The sequence below is a fragment of the Chiloscyllium punctatum genome, chromosome 3 (assembly GCF_047496795.1).
Source record: "Chiloscyllium punctatum isolate Juve2018m chromosome 3, sChiPun1.3, whole genome shotgun sequence".
NCBI lineage: Eukaryota > Metazoa > Chordata > Chondrichthyes > Orectolobiformes > Hemiscylliidae > Chiloscyllium > Chiloscyllium punctatum.
The window spans coordinates 132,302,393-132,319,722 of NC_092741.1; the positions used below are offsets into that span (position 1 = coordinate 132,302,393).

Sequence of the window (17,330 nt, forward strand, 5' to 3'; positions counted from 1 at the left end):
TGGGTGGGCACGAGGCAGTCTCGGACGGATGTAATGCGTAAGGTGGGTCTCCCACCCCTTCTGACCTCGGACGGCCAATGGAAAGCCGATGATCCATCAGACTCCGCCTCCCAGCCGCTGATTGACGTGTAGTTTGTGGTGCCCTGGGAGAGGGTTGACCTACTGAAAGACGGTTTAACGGACGGAGCGCGAGCGGACGATTTGAAATAAGTGGAATTCGAGCGGGATGTGATGGTGGACAGGCGGCGTGGTAAGGGACGGTCTAGAGTTGGCAGTTCGAGGTTTCGGGCACTGGAGGAGGTGGGGATTAAACCCCGACCATAGCGTGTGCAGATAGACAGTCTTTAACGATTGACTCCTGCTAGCGAACGCCTGATTGACCCATTTCCTTTCCCCCGAGGCGGCAACAGCCTCGCAGTAGCTGAAAATAATCTACCATGAAAACAAAATGCTGAGCGGCTCTGGCGGCCATCTGTGGGGAAGCGAGAACGGTCATGGTCTTATCAGACCTTTTCGCACATTGATCCGGAAAACTTAATTCTGGTTTCTCTCACCAAAGATTCTGCTAATTTTTCTCCATCAACTTCCGCTTTAAACAATTCAGGGTTTTGAGTATTTTTTTTTCCCCTGGGGAGGGAGAGCTTGCCTTTCCAGAACGATTTTGGGCTCCCATCGTGGTGTGTCTTGACTGCCTGACGTCCAATTCCAGAATTGAGTCCGCCGCAGTTAAATCTTGGGAAGACAAGAAGTCACTATTCAGTCCACAGACCAAATTTCACTCCCAAAATATTGACTTTCTCTCTCGCTAGGACGCAGGGAAGCACTAAGGATCAGAGGGACCCGAGGTATGCATGTCCTGTGGAGTCTCTTGAGTGGAGTAGGACGGGGTGGATTACGGGTTAACAACGTACATGGAATACCTGTCTCGATTAGCCAAGGCACAGAGTTTAAAAGCAGAAAAGTGATGCTGGAACTGTGTATTACGTTGGTTAGGCACGTTATAAGTTAGGCAGTTGGAATCCATGTTATAAGACGGATGTTACTCACACAGCGTACAGGTGATTTACCAGAATGTTGATCGGGCTGCAGAGTTTTAATTATGAAGACATCGGATAGACTGGGTTTGTTTTCCTTCGAGCAGAGGAGTCTTTTGGAGTATGGGGAATATGATTGAGACGTATAAAACTATGGAGGGCATAGACAGGGTAGATAGGAAGAAATCTTTCCTCTTGGTGGAGAGATCAATGACCATGGGTCAGAGATTTAAGATAGGGGGTTGGAGATTTAAAAGAAACAACGAAGGTATAGGGAATCTGGAAGTCACTGTAGGGTTGTTAGAGGCAGAAACTATCAACGTTTAAGTATTAGATGTGTGTATATAGGGAGGATGGAGTTGCATTGGAGGGGCCACTTGCATGCGGCGGTGTGTCTGTCTATCATCTGCCTTTGACCTGCAAGGTGATAGAGGTCACCTATTTGGAAGATGCTGTCAGGAGCCTTGTGAAGTTGTTGAAGTGAAGCTTTAGATAATGCATATTGCCACATACATCATAATGGCAATCAAGTGGACTGTAGATGTTGCATTGTCAGAATTGTATTCATCCAAATGAAGTGGAAATAATTCAATCTCTGACTTTTACCTAGTAGATGTGAACAACCTTTGGAGAGTCAGGAGGTAAATTAATCACTGCAGAATCCCCAGCTTGATCTGGTTGCAGCAATGATAAGAGGTTAGTCCAGTTAAGTTTCTCTTCAATAATAATGTCCATGATTCTGATAGACGACTCAACAATGGTAATTACATTGAGTGCCAAGGACAGATGTTAATATTCTCTTCAATTGGAAATGATCATTGTCCAATACTTGGATGAAGTTTATATAAAGTATTTGGAAGTTGTGTGTGGAGTCCGAGGACATAGGGGAAGCGCTAATTGAATATTTTTCGTCAGTATTCACATTGGAAAAAGACAATGTTGTCATTTTTTTAAAAGAATCCCTAATGTATGGCAACAGGCCCTTTGGCCCAACAATCCACACTGACCCTCCGAAGAGTCGCCCACCAGTCCCCTTTCTATACCGTATATTTACCCCTGACTAATGCACCTAACGTACATGTCCCTGAACACTATGGACAATTTAGCATGGCCACTACACCTAACCTGCACATCTTTGGACTGTGGGAAGAAACCGGAGCTCTTGGAGGAAACCCCACAGACACAGGAAGAACGTGCAAACTCCACACAGACGGTCTCCTGAGGCTGGAATCAAACCCAAGTCCCTGGCGCTGTGAGACAGCAGTGCTAACCACCGAGCCACTGGATGGTGCTGGCTAGCACGAGGACACATAGCTTTAAATTAGGGGTGATAGATATAAGACAGGTATCAAGTAGTTTCTTTATTCAGAGAGTAGTAGGGGCATGGAATTGACTGCTTGCAACATTAGTAGACCCACCAACTTTAAGGGCAGTTAAATGCTCATTGGATAAACATATGGATGAAAATGGAATAGTGTAGGATAGACAGGCTTCAGATCAGTTCTACAGGTTGGTGCAACATTGAGGGCCAAAGGGCCTATACTGCACTGTAATGTTCTATAGCAAACTTTATATTAACCGGCACTTTGAGTGTGCTGGTTGATCGAGTATTCAACTTAATTAAGAGATCCACATGATCAACGTAGAAATGCGCACTAAGTAATAGAAGCGTAATTCAGAGGTGTATGCACATCACTCTTATACTTAAATAATAATATAACTTTCCCTTAAATAAAACTTACCAGCAGAAAGCCTTCTCACTTTCACTCTCAACTGATTACTCTGAGATCGCGATAATCCAGTAAACTTCTGGTATATCGGGTATATAATTTTTGCTGTTTGAGATTGTTGGTCCGTAATGTGTTGATTAAAACAAAGTTTGCTGTAACTTTTCACTTATCAACCCAAGCCTGAAGTTGTTTTGATTTACTGCATGCAGGCTCAGATTGTTTTGTTTGAGGAGCTGAGAATGAAATGGAACACTTCAGTCAAATATCCCCACTCTCCTCTTGTATTGGAGAGATAATTGATGAAGATCGTTGGATCTTGGTCACTACCGTGAGGAATTCTCATAATTATCATTTAGGAACTGAGATAATTAGCTGCTAACTAGTAGATTCCTTTGGATTTACCCTCCATTTTGTGGGCAGAACATACTTGGACACTTTTCTACATTTGTTTGGTGGACGCATATGCTGTAATTTTACTAGAATGGTTTGCTGGCGGCTGTGACTATTTCTGGAGCTTGCATTCGATGCTACAGCCCAAGATGTTCTCAGGAACTTTGCATTATTCAGGCCCGTTGGCTGTTGCTTATTAGCAGTGAACTTAATTTTCTGAAGATTGGTATTTATAATTGTAAGGACTTTAGGAAAGCAAAATTGAACATCCCCTTGACGTTCTAGACTGAAGATGGTTGCAAGTGTTTCAACCTTGTACTTTGCATTGGTGTACTTGGCTTCTTCAGTGTTGATGGGCATGTTAGTGCTGAATTAGCCAATCTTTACTAATTGAACCATGGGTCAAAAAAAGTGTAGGACAACATGCCTGCAAGCAGCACCTGGTCAATTAACAACAGAGGACTACTTGCATGCCAGTCAGTGGAAGCAGCATGCAATAGACAGCTAAACGATCCTGTGACCCTTGGGTCTGTCATCCTATGCTGGTTGACAATTAAATAATTAACAGGATGAGAATTCTGTGTGAATATCATTGCCCTCCGTTATGGGGAAGCCCAGTGCAAAAAACAAGGCAAGAAAAAGTGTTAATCAGAAGTGTTGAATGAATAATCTATCTTGGCTGCTTTTGTATACAATGCATAATCCTCTGCCATTTTCAACCCTTACTACCAGGGACCATTCCCTCTGCCAACTTCCTTGTTAGGTCCATGCCCACTACAAACCCACCCTCCACTCCCGGCACCTTCCCCTGTCACCACAAGAAGTTCAAAACCTGCACCCACCCCTCCCCTATTACCCCCGTCCAAGGCCCCAAAGGATCCTTCCACATCCAACAGAGATTTAACTGTACTTCCACACACATCATGTACTGTGTCTGTTGCCTCTTAATGTGGTCTCCTCTACATTGGGAAGACAGGGCTCCAACTTGCAGAACGTTCCAGAGAACATCTCTGGGACAGACACAGTAAACAACCCCACTACCCTGTGGCCAAACACTTTAACACCTTCCCCACTCCCCAATTCTGCCCAGGATATGCAAGTCCTGGGTCACCTCCACAGTCAAATTCTAGCCATCCGCCTGAAGGAAGAAGGCCTCATTTTCTGCCTTGAAACCGTCCAATGACATGGGATCAATATCAATTTCACAGGGTTCCTCATTTCCCTCTTTCCACCCCCCCCCCCCAAAATTATCCCAGATCCAACTTTCCAACTCTGCACCGCCCTCATGAACTGTCCTACCTGTCCATCTTCCTTCCCACCTATCCGCTCCAAACTCCTCTCCGACTTATCACCATCACCTTTACCTACCTATCGCTTTCCCAGTTACCTTTCCCCCACCCCCATTTATCTCTTAGACCCTTTGGGTCATCCCCTCATTCTGATGAAGAGATCATGCTCACAAAGTCGACTCTCCTGCTGTATGGGTGCTGCCTGACTGGCTGTGCTTTTCCAGCAACATACTTTTCAACTCTGCTTTTTGAAGCCTCCACCATCACAGATTCTAGCCTTCAGGCATTTCACTTCATTCATGTAATATCAAAATATTGAGACCTGACAACATGTTTCAGCAATAGTACTCAAAACATGTTCCAGTATAATTAGATGACTAGCATTTATCTCGCAACATTGGACGTACTTTGTTTATAAAAATTAAGTCAAATCCAACTTGACCAAATTATCACTACATCAGGGATCCTTGGAAAAACTGAAACCAATGAAAATTCTGCTCATTGGATTCATCCCTAGAACAAAAGGTGATGTTTGTGCTTTCTTGAGGTCAAACATCACTACCACAGGATATTATTGCAAAATATCCCCTAGATAGGGACAGATCCTCGGATACTGATGCATCCTATATCCCTGTACAAAAAGATCAGGGCACTATCCAGGCTTGGACTGATAAATGACATTTGTGCTATGCAAATGCCCTGACCAGAATCCAGTATTGACCCTTAATGTACAATGACATTATTATTGTTCAATCTCTCCTGAAGATCCTGAGTTACCATTAACCATGAACTGAACTGGATCAGCTGTTTAAATGATGAAGTTAGTGGTTCAAATTCTTTGTGGTGTGTAACTCCTCTCCTGACTTCCCAAAATCAGTCTACTGTCTACTAGGCACAGTACAGGATTGTGAAATAATATTTTCTGCCTGCCTGCTTAAGTGTAGTTCCAGAAACATTGAAAGTTTGGTGTTATGCATAACAAAGTAGCACATTTGATTTGACATCATACACCATCTATATGGTTCAATATCTGACCAAGATTCCATTTAGAGCACCTTTCAAACCCATGATCTCAACTACTTAGAATGATCTGGGCAGCAGATGCATGTGAGCATCATTACCTGCAAGTTCCCCTCTGAGGCAAACACCTATTCTGTCTTAAAACTAAAACACTGCTCCTTCACTGTGGCTGGTTCTAAATCCTAGAACTCCCTCCTTAACAGCACTGTTTATATCTTACCCCTTACCTCAACTCTAGCAGCAACTCATGAAGGCACCACCTTCTCAAGGGCAGTTGGAAATAGGCAATAAAAGTGCCTGCATCCAGTAAGCAAATGACAAAAACTTACCTATGACTAAACATTCAACGTTTTCTGTAATGTTGCTTCAGGTGGCTTGGTGTCAAATTTTATTCATTAAAGCAGAGCTTTAGAACAATGTATTAAAGGTGCTATAAAAATGCAATTGGCAATGATCTTTTAGCCGCCTTGCCAAAATATTCATGATATGGTTTTATGGCAATGTAACTAATTTATATCAAATAGCTGCTTATACCACATTAACTTTTAACAATTTATTTTCCTGCAGCTTTTTAATCAGTGTATGCTCTGAGTTTTCTTTCTATTAAATTCCTTTCCAGCCTACATAATTTAATTTCTGGAGCAGGACAATGAATAAATTCTCTAGATAGTAGAATTAATTTGGGATCCCCTCAGGTAAAGCACTGAAGTAGATATTCTGTGCTATAACTACTTTCTGTGAAATATATACCATATGAGAATGAATTTTCATCTGGATTTTGAGAAGTGGCAATCTCACATAGACTGCTGCTCTGGCCTTCCTTTATTTCCAAAAGCTCTACATTTCTGAGAGAAAATTCTGCTCAGTGCTCCCTCAGCAATGTGTAGATGTACTTCCATTCTGACAGTTCTTTTGTAGCATTGTACATGCCACTTTTCAATAGCTGTCAGTTGCTGTATTTTGAAATTTGAAGCTGCTGTCAAACCACAAGTGCATTAGACATGTGTGATGATAAGGTGCCTCGTACGTAGGCGTTACCTGGATACTAGGAAAGAATGTCAGTTGGGGAGCAGATAAATTTCCGGGGAGGCAATGACCCAGAGGTATTATTGTTAATTCAGAAACCCAGGTAATGTTCAGGGGACCTGGGTTCCAATCCCACCACATCAGCTGGTGAAATTTGAATTCAGTAAAAATCTGAAATTAAGAATGGATTGTTGGAAAAAAAAACCCACCTGGTTCACTAATGTCCTTTAGGGAAGGAAACTGCCAACCTTACCCGGTCTGGCCTACATGTGGCTCCAGATCCACAGCAATGTGTTAATCGCCCTCTGGGCAATTAAGGGTGGGAAATAAATGCAGTCTGATTTCATTGTATAGTTAGTCAGGAGTTGGACTATTTAGTAGTCTATCATTTCCTAGGATGTAATTTGTCACTCATACTTCCTTTGAAATCTTAATTTTCCACATTTCTTCCTCTTTATTCTGCTGCCTTAGCTTAACTTGTTCACTTATCAGTTTTGCATCGTTGTAATGACTGTTAAGCAAACCAAACGATTATTTTTCTCACTATAAAGGCTAGCAACCGGTGGCATAGTGGTTAGCACTGCTGCCTCACAGCGCCAGAGATCCGGGTTCAGTTCCCGCCTCAGGCGACTGACTGTGTGGAGTTTGCACGTTCTCCCCGTGTCTGCGTGGGTTTCCTCCGGGTGCTCCGGTTTCCTCCCACAGTCCAAAGATGTGCAGGTTAGGTGAATTGGCCATGCTAAATTGCCCGTAGTGTTAGGTAAGGGGTAGATGTAGGGGTATGGGTGGGTTGCGCTTCGGCGGGGCGGTGTGGACTTGTTGGGCCGAAGGGCCTGTTTCCACACTGTAAGTAATCTAATCTAATCTAATCTATTGCAAACCATGTACAGTCTTTTCCTTCCTAAACACCATGTAGATCAAGTTTACATCACCATCTGTTATTTAACATTGACTTCTTTGTTTGCTTTAGCAGCCATTGTATTCAATGTAGCATTTTAATGTTCTAACCCTAGAACACTAAATATTTTTGAAATTAAAATAATTTTCCTTTTTTCTCAAATAAGTTACTCAATGCGTAACCATAATGGACAAATTTTGAATAACTGGAGAAGAGAAAATGTTTTAGATTTTTTTGTTACCCTGAAATCCATCAAGGATAATAGATGTATGATGAATCATCTGCCATGCGCATGAAGTAGGTACTTTGTGCATCTGGTTTTCAGTACCAGATATCCAACGATATGGAAGTCTGATGTAATTGTGCTTGACATACATTAGATATGAGTGTCACTGCTCCTTTTATAAATTTACTATGCTAATCAAAGTGCACTTGTATTCTGATGACTTCAAGCCCTCTAGAGTTGCTTGCTTGCCAGTTTTGAATTCAATGAATGCTAAAACAGCACTTGTGATCTCAAATTGTTAATCCAACTGTTTTGTATAAGCTTTAGACAGATAGACCTCAAACCTATTCAAATATAGGACTGCCTCTGAACTCCAAACACTCTGGACATTATAAGCTCAATAAATGTATGTCTAAGATGGTCAAATACACCTTTTGGACAACTTGTAAAATTTGGCTTGAGGTAGCACCGGAGTGATAGTATTGCCCTTCTGGATTTTTAGCAATATCATTTGGCTACCAATGACTTTTGACACCTAGGTGTTAAATAATCTGGGATGCTTTTGATTTTCTCCAAAGCTATTATTGATTTTGGTTTTGAATAAATATATATATATTGATATTTACTTAATGATTGTAGCTTCTTTTCCCATACAGTATTTGAACAAAAGGTGTTGAAGAAACTATATTCTTCACCACCTCCTGAAAGGAAAATACCGGAAGCCCTGACAACAACCTTTAGGGCAGAAAAAGAACAGGAGAAGGAAAGAAGCAAAAGTACTGGTGATTCAAAAGGTAACTAGATGGAAAATATTTCACAAAACAAATGAACTATGGTTGACCCCTTTGTGTACAGTACCATTAATGTGTTTCACTATTTTGCAACTGAGGTTTACTTGACAGCACTGCTGAGACACCACAACCCTTTCGATGCAAGCTGGTCTATTGTGGCCCAGCAGTTTTCCAATTTAGTTGTTAATATTCCAGCACATATAACACATGTATCTTGATGGAACTGCTGATTGAAATTTAAAACAGCAGAGTAAAAAAAATGGATAAATAGTTATCTGTCAACTTCATAATCAACACAAGCTTTCAATGTATATGGTGGACCCACTGTTTAGACTTGTATAAAGAAATTAATTTCTATATGTTAAACTTAATATGTATTATGAAAACAGCTTGATTTTTGAATGATTTGAGCTACTATATTGATTGTATTTGTGGGAAGTATATTCAAAGTTTATTCACTCAATCTTAAAATTATGTTTGGAAAATGGGTATGGTTTTTAGATAAAATATTCCCAAGAACTGGTCGAGACCAGACTGCCAGTAATGGGGAATAAAAACTGAGCACAGTCCAAAGATGTGCAAGTTAAATGAAGTGGCCATGCTAAATTGCCCGTAGTGTTAGGTGCATTAGTCAGGGGTAAATGTAGGGTAATGGGTTTGGGTGGGTTGCTCTTTGGAGGTTCACTGTGCACTTGTTGGATTGAAGGGCCTGTTTCCACATTGTAGGGAATCTAATCTAATTAATCTTCTGAGAAGATGAAAGTAAAGGAAGTGCAAGAGACTCCTGAGAGTGTTATCTTTAAATGTTAGTACTGTACTAAATACTTGTTACAAAGTCAATAGTTTGTTAGTAGCTACAAATAGGCAATTTTAGTGTTTAAAACAATTCCTCAAAGATAGAAATTCAGGAGCGCTGCTGAATGTTGAACAAAATTGATGACCTATTCTTGATTTAATCTTGAAGAGGGGTTTTGTTAACTCGGTTGTCTGCACAGCTGTTTAAGATGCCAACAGCATGAGTTAATTTTCTGTACAAGCTAAGGCCACCATGAAGTCCCCTCAACAGCCTCCCCACATTTGAGCATTGTAACCCTCGGATGAAATTCATCACCAACCTTGACTCTAATCAAGGAACAGCTGGTGGTCCTTTAGGACTATGGTGACTCCACTTCAATGGTGACCCTGAGCACCATCTGTTGCCTTCCAACAATCTGAATATAAACAAATGGGTGTATGGGCCTTTAGAGAGAGAAGGTGATCAATCAGAAATCATAGTGATGACCAGAGCCAACAGTGTATGAAAGATTAGGACCCAGATTAAAAAAAAGTTCCAAAAAGGTCATTCGTTAGTATTGGACAGAATGACTAAATAAATCACTCGACATCCAGAGTCCACTTCCAGCATCAAAGAACTTTTTGAAATTGCACGGGTGGAAAGAAACCTTTGGGAGTTGTAAGCTTCTTCAATGAACAAAGGAACGATATATACTTGTATACATTTGTTTTCAGACCACATTTGGCAATTACAGAGCAATCATTTTATTAATTAATTACACGTGCAATCAAATTAATCATGTGACTCTGTGATCAGTGATGGGCAGCCTTATGGGCAACCCTTGGTCTTCCATGATCTCATGAAGTTTATAAGACGCCTTTATCTCTATCCTTGGGATTTTCACAAAGCATGCTGTATTTATCCATATTCCAATACCACTGACTCCTGCACCTGCAATTCAGCCCTCCCTGCTAGTAGTGTGGGGGCCCTTACTGTCTTAGGCTGCCTTTTCCATAAGATTTTTTAGTGGAATCGCTTTCGTGCTTATTGTGGGTTTCTTTTAAGGTTACATGTGTATATATATTCAAAATATGTAACAAATTCAAAATCTATAACTTTGATTATCTGGAAATCAAAACTAGTAAATCTTTTTGTGATGGATCACAGACGGTAAATCAGATATGGAATTGTTCTATCAGCATACTTTAGTGTGTCCATAGCCACTTGTCTCTGTATAAAAACCACACTGCTTGTTTAATTTTGTTACCTTGGATATATTCTATGTACAAAGCTATATTTGTCCTAACTTATGGTTTAATTTGAAACCACTCTAAACAAGCTGTTCTGAGCTAACTGAAAATCATATTCATCCAATTTGTGCTGCTTGCAAACATAAGCAGCCCCAATAGTTAGCATAATAGTCGAATAGTAATCTAGTGAAGAGTAATATCAATTTTGCATTCTAACTAGTGCAAGACGAACCAGGTTAGGAAAGTAAATGTGCAGCTTGAAACCAAGTGAGAGGACAGAACGCTTTAAATTTCTGACACACCACAGTTAGAACCAGTATTTTTGCAGGAAAAAGATAATTGGTGTTGTGGCGCAGGAGGTATTAAGTTAATGCAACAGTTGATGGGAAAGAGGCACTGGTAAGCAATATGGGTAGCTTGGAAGTGAAAATAAGCCTTTAGGTATATTGATAGCAAGCAGAGAGAGTATTTAAAACAAAGTAAATAGAATAAGAATGTTTAAAAAAATTAAAAATGTAAATATAAAAGCAGAATTAAAGGCAAAGTGATAATAAAGAAAAAAATCAGAACAAATCTTTTATTTAAATAATAGAATTTACCAGCTGGTACGAAAAAGTAGTTTTTGTCTAAGTATTCCTAGTTGCAAAAGTTTCAAATAGAATAGAGTAAGAAGATATATAGTAGTTCTTTGTGTTTGGTAGAAAAAAAAGAATAATAGATCTGCCAACAGTGGGAAAGAGTATTGACATTTCTGGATGAATTGGTTCAGGATCTGTAAATTATAATTGTTAAATTTTAAGAATCCAAAAATAGGGAGTGTAGTAAAAATGGTTATGGATCTTATGTGACCAAGGTTAGGTTTATTTTGCAATGGCTTCAGGGTGATTTTCTTTGACAGTGTGCATTTGGTTGAAAAGTAAACATACAATGCTTAATCTTATTCAGTGTATTGAAGTGGTACTTGTAGTCAGTTTAAAGGGAAGGGAACATTTGGGGAATGGCAAACAACATTCAATGTTGGAACAGAAAAACAAAGGACACTTGCTGGAGAAACTCAAAACACTGTATGAAAAAGGAATATTTGAACAGCTGAAGTTGAAGACAATTGATCAAAAATAGTCATGTGTCTAGATATTAGAAAAGTACTGTAAATCTGTAGAAAAGGAGAATGAATCCGGAGATAATGTCAGCCCTTGTGCTTGTCTAATAAGTTTGAGATTCCTGTTCCCTGTTTACCCCCTTCCAGGGGTTGTATGGAGAATGAGCAAACTGCCCATAGTCCATGATACAAGGAGCCATTCAAGAGGGGAGAGAAAAGAGAAATGTACTTGTAATCAAGGATAGTATACTTAGCGTATTTGATGCTGTTCTCTGAGGCCAGGATCAAGAGTCCTGAAGGCTGTCTTACCTCCCTGGAGCCCAAGTTCACAATATGTCATCTGGGCTGCTGACGAGCTTGGAGTGGGTGAAGAAAGATCCAGTTGGAGTATGAGCATCTTGGGTTAAATAGAAAAGCGGTACCAAAACGATACTGAGCCACAAGCAATTTGGAACAGAGTCAACAAGATTAAAGAGGTAAACGCATTCTCAAAAATTGGTGTGTGATGAACAGGTAAGAATTCATGAGGCATTGGCAGTAGTACTGGGGAAGGAGATAGCTGTACAGATGAGAGGGTTTAGCAGAAGTTCTTAGAAGTTTCCAGGGCAAGTAATAGGATAGAGCATAGGGAAAGGTTCAGGCATCTAATTTAAAGCACAGTGGACAAATATGAGAAAGGGGACAGTTGATGCAGGACTGAGAGCGTTGGATTTAAATCGATATTGAATGCAAATCTAGATAAATACTGTAAATTCATAGTTATTTAAGCAAAATGTAATTTAAAGTACTAATATAAAGAAATTACTACATAAAGGTGTTGCAATCTTTCACATAGGCAATGCACAAATTAGGCCCGTAAACAAGAAAGTCTATACAGTGAGCCTGCCGCCTTCTGGGAATGAAGTGTGCTCAACTAGATTAAATGAACAGTATGAATCTCAAGATTCAAGTGAACAATCGGAAGGTAAGAATAGCATCAGTTTCAAAGAAAGAGTCCTGGAGAAACACAGCTATTCTGGCAGGATCTGTTGAAAGAAGCAGAGTTAATGTTTGAAGTCCAGTGACCCTTTGTTAGAATAGTCTGACCCTGCACAGTCTAATTTTTCTCAGCCAATGCTGCTAATTTTTATAACAGATTTCCAACATTTGCCTTCTTTGTTTATGTAATGGCATCAGTTTTTTCTTTTTCAAAACATTTTTTAAAAACAAGCAGCGATTATTTAAACCATTCACAGCATGTAGGCATCACTAGGCAGGCCAATATTTATTGCACATCACTAATCGCCTGGAGGGGCAGTTGAGAGTCAACTGCATTGCTGTGGCTCTGGAATTGCAACTAGGCGAGGCTGGGTAAGGCTGACAGATTTCCTTCCCTAAAGGATGTTGGTGAACACATGGGTTTTTCCTGACAGTTGATAGTGATTTTGTGGTCATCATTAAGCACTTAATCCCAGATTTTTATTGTATTTTAAATTCTTATTATTTGCTGTGGCAGGATTTGAGTCTGTTTCCTATAACATTATTTGTGTCTCTGGCTTAATAGTCTAGTGATAATATCACTAAGTCATGGCCTTACCTGCAAATAGTGATGTCAGGTGTCTGCAGCTCACTCAAACAAATTTATATCTCAGAGATGTGTTGGGTAACAAATATTAATTTTTTTTAAAAATTTATCGTCCAAAAAGAGCAGCCCTTTTTGTCTTGTTTCAGTGAATTGGGTTCCTGCATTGGAACATTGGGCATCTCTGTAGTAAATGCTTATAATTATCCAGAGTTGGTTCTTTGTGAAGCTTAAGCCTGTTCAAGTGTCCAGCCATCTTTCACATATTTTATTAGGTACTTAATTTGTCCCATTGAGTATCTTGTTTCTTCCTATATTAAAATTTTATGTTTCATACCAGTTTTCAGTGCCGTAAAGTACATGAATGTTCATCTCATTGATTTCATAATCAGTGTTGAGATCAATACGTTTTTTCACTATTAAGAAAGAGGGAGATTGCAAAAGATGAATTCAGAGCATAAGTTGTAAATATTGGAATCGTTGCTACTTCAACTACTGTTTCAGGCAATGAGCTCCATATACTCTGCACCCTCTTGGTGAAATACCCCTGAGTGATTGAACCCTTTCGAAGGGAAAAGTTAATTCCTATAGATTAATTCCTCTCCCTATCTATGCCCTTTATAGTTTTATATACCTCAATTGGGTCCTGTTTCTTCTTGCACTTTCTATTGTGCATGCATGCCTGCCCTCTCTCTCCTCCTCGGCTTCTCTACTCAATTCCTTTTCGATTTCGCTACTCAAAAGCAAATCTTGGCAATGAAGTATTATAACTGAAATGTTCTGGCCCAGATAGCGTCATGGGGAACCTTCTCTGCAACTTCTCAAACTTTGTATATTATGTGTCATAACATAGTGATAAGCATCAGATATGTGGTTAACCACCCTATGAATCTATCCTGTTCCTGTTGCCTTCAAAGTCAAGCACAAGGTCCTGCTGATCTGCAGTACAGTCCAGGATATATTAATATATCTAAATTAAAAGTATGTAAATCAAGAAAATGTCTCTGACCTGCATGTTGCATATTATAATATATTTATTATGTATAAAGTTTATTTCTGGTATCTGCAAACATTAAGTACAGTCAAATGTTTTGTAATCTGGCAATAGACAGTTATTCATTTTTTGAGGTTATCTATTTCAACTAAAGCATTTTCAATTACAGAAGAAGATTTTTCACAAAAATTTCCAAGAAAACGTAAGAGAAGAAGAAAACTCAATAGCTCATTGCTTGACCACATCAAGAAAAATGTGCCCTCTGTGCTTCAACAGTCAGAAGATGTTGAAAATGGCATCGAGAACACCCTGCATTTAGATTCTGCAAAGTCTGGAGCAGAAGCATTAACCAAAAACAGGAAAAGAAAATTGAAAAAGAAACGACATAAAGAAAGGTTGAAGGCTGCTGGGCTGGCACCCCGAGCCACAGCTGTAGAATTCATGTATCAACCAGCAGAGGGCAGCAGTGAAGAAGGTGTTGCTGAGAGTGAAGAAAGTTTGAGATTATTAAGTTCTTAAATGCAGTGTACGAATTGTTTCGGTGATGGTGCTTTACTGCCATTCCTTAACATAATAACCTGGAACGCCATCTTTCCTGGCATTTATTGCCCCTGCCCTCCTAAAACCTACTTTTAAAAAATCTGGCTTCTCCTTTAAGTTTGATGAGATGGATCTACTGTAATGAGAGTTCAGTCAGCAACTTAGAAGAAAGTTGCAGCCTAACTGGATGCTTTTTATAAAACAAAGTTTCTTTTGTCTTCAAATTTATGCTTTACTTTAAGTTGAAAGCAAAATGATTGGATGTTGTGAGCACCTTTTTTGTTCAGTTGCTTGAGAAAATGTCCATTTCTTAAACACATAAATATCTGGCTTCCAGCTGTCAAATTAAGTCTTTTCTGTGTCTGACCTTGTTTGTAATAATCTTAGCAGCCTATAAAGGTACAAAGTGTTCCTCTGACATATGAAATAAAAAACAGCATTATGTTAACTAGGTTAAATGAACATTGGAACAATTAGAACACTGTGAAATCGTTCATTTAATGTACAGACTGTGTTATGTTGCCTGAGTCTGTTCCTCCACCTGACATGAATATCACCAAATCAAGAAGTAACCACCAAAGTCAAAGTTATTGGAGAAAAAATATTTTTTTTTAGAAAATTCAGTGGCTGTTTTGGGAATGCAAAAGAATGATCTGGCTCTTTTTTCTCTTAGTTCTTCTTTGCTATCATTCCAGAATCAGTGGCTGGGACTTTTATACAGACAACCAACAAGTGACCAGCTTGAAATTAGAAACCAAATTTGAGCTATTGTGAATCAGAGCCCATGCCCATTGTCTTGTGTCTCTAGAAACTACAGAATTATTGTCTTGATGTTAAGGAAGCTTTGTTTTGATGATGTACAGTGGATGATGCCTTTTTATATTCAAAGAAAGTACCAATTATTTATGTTCCAACTTCCAAAATTGCTCAATTTTATTGTACTCTAAAACTGGCACTGTATTTTTGATCTTGGAAATTAAGAATGAAGTTCTGCAGAATTTTGAATAGGGAGTTATCTCTCTTTCTCATTCTCCATCTCCATTGCCTGTGGCTGTTGTTTTACACAATGTTAACAGATTTATAATTGCTTTGAAGGAATTCGAGGTAATTGCTGTGATGATTCCTGGTCTGTACTTATACTTCCACTTTCAGTAATTCATGCAAAGTGTTTGAAGAATATTTAAGGAGCAGTGGATTCTAATAAATGAACTTTGAATGGTTCACTACTTGCTGAGTGTATTGTTAGACAAATATTGGTTCCTAAGAAATGCAGCCTTACAAATCCAAGTGAAATTGAGATTTAATTTACCTTCTGATTTTGTTCCCAGTCCTACACACGTGGTAAAAAAAATTTGTAGGAGATATTTTGATTTATGTTGGGTTTTCAATAGAGAGGAGCACTTGTGCAGCAACAAGCCTTTATTGAAATAGAGTTTGTGAAATGGGGAGCTATTAGTTTCGCATTGACAGTGAAATAAGGCTGACCTTATTAAAATATTGTCTCTTAGTTTCTTTGTATTTCCGATTTCAAACCATTCAATTGGTAAACTCTGATTCTTCTGTGTGTCTATTATAAATGTTGACTGCTTATTCTGAGACTATGATCCCTAGTTTCACGCTCTCCACTCAGGGTGAATACCTTCTCAGCATCTGCTTATTCAAGTCTGAAAGAACAATGGGAGTTTGATGCCAGATATTGTACATTTCATCTTCTGACAGAGATTGAAGAAAATAGTAAATAATAAATATTGTCAGTGTAGTTCTGTCCACTGATGCACACCAATTAAATAGAATTACTTTAATTTTCCATCAGTAAGACTTCTAGATTGGTCTCCTTATACTTAAAATTGATATAGTTGAAGTTTTAACTGAGTTTTTAAAAAGCACGAAGAAAGCAAATTGTCCAGTGCCTTTGGCAGACATTTTAGAGATAATAAAACATTTAAATATTAAGACATAAGAAAAGGACGGACAAGAGGATTCATTGTTCCATTCAGAAATCGGTGTCTCTTATTCAAGGTGATCTGACCCATTATATGGTTGTAAGCTCTTCTGTTGTACAGGTAATGGTCTTAAATGTTATTGCTGCAAGATTTAGTTTAGAATACTGTGTTCTGTAGCTGTTGTTATATTTAATAAATCTTGCATTTATGTAGCACTTTACACAATCTTGGTGTGTAACAAGTATCTTGAAGCCAAATAAATACTTTTGAGGCTTGGTCATTGTTGTAATGGTGCAGTTTTTCATTTAGCATCTCATTCCCATGCAAATGAGATATTAACCAAGTATTCTAAATTTTAATGGCCTTCCATGTTTCCAGGGTTCTTTCTCGACTAGACTTCCCACTAAAAGTTTCCATATATGCTGCATAATCCTGTTACTCCTATTATTACTGATCCTTGCAACAACCAGCGATATGTATACCTAATAAGGCAGTAATAGCTGAATCATTTGAAGATAGAGTAAAATTCACTATGTTGCCAGAGGTATCCCAACTTTACAAAGAAAGATGGATGGAGATGCAGAAATATACCATAAAGCGTTAGCTGTACAAAATCCATCTGTAAACCTTAAATACATATAGTGAAATGTCTTGTTTGCCCCTTGTCAGTGATGTATAGAGAATGGGGCAGCGTCAGGATGTCATCAATGTTACTTAATTCTCATGCTGTAACAGGTCAGATTTTGCCTTTCATTTTATCAATA

General features: G+C 38.9%; 1 protein-coding gene across 3 annotated transcripts; it reads left to right on the forward strand.

The window, feature by feature from the left end:
* Window positions 1-117: 117 nt before the first annotated feature.
* Window positions 118-16,844, forward strand: erich1 (glutamate rich 1). 3 transcript variants are annotated; one of them, XM_072560824.1, is made up of 5 exons: window positions 118-250; window positions 1,648-1,730; window positions 8,270-8,407; window positions 12,364-12,492; window positions 14,253-16,844. In XM_072560824.1, exons 2-5 carry the CDS (start codon window positions 1,721-1,723, stop codon window positions 14,600-14,602), a joined length of 627 nt encoding a protein of 208 aa, XP_072416925.1. In that variant the 5' UTR covers window positions 118-250; window positions 1,648-1,720; the 3' UTR covers window positions 14,603-16,844. The 3 variants fall into 3 exon arrangements, with proteins under 3 accessions (XP_072416925.1, XP_072416930.1, XP_072416917.1); XM_072560829.1 differs by having other exon boundaries at window positions 119-250; window positions 1,645-1,730; XM_072560816.1 differs by lacking the exon at window positions 1,648-1,730 and having other exon boundaries at window positions 119-250.
* Window positions 16,845-17,330: the final 486 nt, after the last annotated feature.